Raw genomic sequence first — 1,589 nt, 5'->3', positions numbered from 1 at the left:
GAATAAACCTACGCACACACCGTCCAAATACACACACCGTCCAAATACACACACCGTCCAAATCCAACAGTGAGAAACGCTCGAGGCACCGGGAGCCCGAGCGCTTATAAATAGATCAGCGGGCGCGTGCGTTACGTAACCAAAGCCGCGCGCGTTGGCTCTCCTCTCTTTCCCACCGTCTCTGTCAAGCGCACAGTTGTTTACAATGATTCTGCACGAACCGACGCCAAGTGGAGAGAGAGGGAGGGAGGGAGGGAGGGAGGGGGGGGGGGGGTAGATACTAACACAGATCTATGGTTGTGGGGCAGGCTGGCTGGTTGGACGACGCAGAGGGAACATCGAGTTTTTCCTGCGTCAGAGGCCGGTTCGGACCCTCCCCCCGGTGCTGGCGTGTTTACCTCCCGGTTCGGACGGAGAGACCAGCCGCCCCCCTCCCTCCCGGCTTGTTTACCTCCGGGTTCAGACCCCCCACACTCCCGTCACGTTGCCGCGGTGGTGTTGTTTATGTATAGTTTCCGCCCAGTCCCCTGTATATCTATATCTATATTAGCCTGATAGTAGCCTAATAGCATCCTAATAACACGAAACAATAATGGCCTATCCAGGATCTATCATAAGGAAGGGGCTGGGAACTAATCAAAGACTAACGCATATCTCCCTTTATCATTTCCAAAGAATAGAATGTTTGCATTTATTCACTAGTGATGGACGGGGAGCCCAGGCCACCTATTTAAGAAAAGTGTGTGTAATTGTGTGTCTGTTTTCTTAATGACTTTATGATTGTTCCAGCACTTTGAAGTTGTTTCGCAATGAAACGTGCTCTATAAATAAATGAATGTATTTATTTAGCCTATCTATCTGGCCTATTTATTATACCGAGGATAATCTATTTATAGGATATTTAGGCTATTCAATCCCGCTTGTGCGCGAGTTCCTGATATTCGTTACGCGAAAACAACTTGGGGCAGTTATTTATACCTGCGTAATAACCTATAATAACCTGCGTATGTTCACGAACAGTATCCCGGGGAGTCGGAAGAGGGCAGAGCGAGTGTGTGTAGGAGGGTGGCAGCGTCGTTTCACTACCGTTCCCTTCCCACCAATGAGCCGAATGAGCTCAGCCGTGCACCGCCCCGGCGCGCTGCGTGTGGATCCTTCTCCTCCCCCCCCCCGTCCCTCTCTGTAACCAAAGCTGGATGTGTAGAGCGTCACGTGTTGTTTCTGTCCTGACTCCGGTCACTTAGCGATGCGTGTTATTTACAGTTCAGCTGCTCCAGAGGACACAAGTCGAACGGCTCCGGGACTCGGGGACTCCGGGAGAGCAGCGGACTGAAGCCGAGTTTTTTAACCTCAAAACGTCTCAACAAGTAAAGCAAAGTGAGAGTTGTATTTATTTATATCTCGTTTTTTTTGTTTGAAGGACGACGAGAATGGCGAGTCCGCCGAACACCGGGGGACACTCGCTTTCGAACAACGCGAACGTGAACAACAACAACATTAAGAAGTCGGGTTACCTCAAGAAGCAGAAACACGGACACAAGCGCTTCTTCGTGCTGAGGGAGCCGAGCGAGGGCTGCCCTGCCCGGCTG

General features: G+C 51.0%; 1 protein-coding gene across 1 annotated transcript in view; it reads left to right on the top strand.

The window, feature by feature from the left end:
• Window positions 1–1,294: 1,294 nt before the first annotated feature.
• Window positions 1,295–1,589, top strand: part of irs2b (insulin receptor substrate 2b) — a gene marked incomplete at its 3' end in the record, with an annotated part of 9,334 nt that continues 9,039 nt past the window's right edge. The window contains exon 1 of the mRNA XM_084443538.1: window positions 1,295–1,589. This exon is cut by the window's right edge and continues 2,376 nt beyond it. Coding sequence (XP_084299664.1) covers window positions 1,431–1,589 — 159 coding nt within the window. The 5' untranslated portion in view covers window positions 1,295–1,430.

Source organism: Borostomias antarcticus, assembly GCF_949987555.1.
Source record: "Borostomias antarcticus genome assembly, chromosome: 9".
Classification (NCBI taxonomy): domain Eukaryota; kingdom Metazoa; phylum Chordata; class Actinopteri; order Stomiiformes; family Stomiidae; genus Borostomias; species Borostomias antarcticus.
Note: the sequence above shows the minus strand (reverse complement) of the source record. Positions and strands in the feature narration are given on the sequence as shown.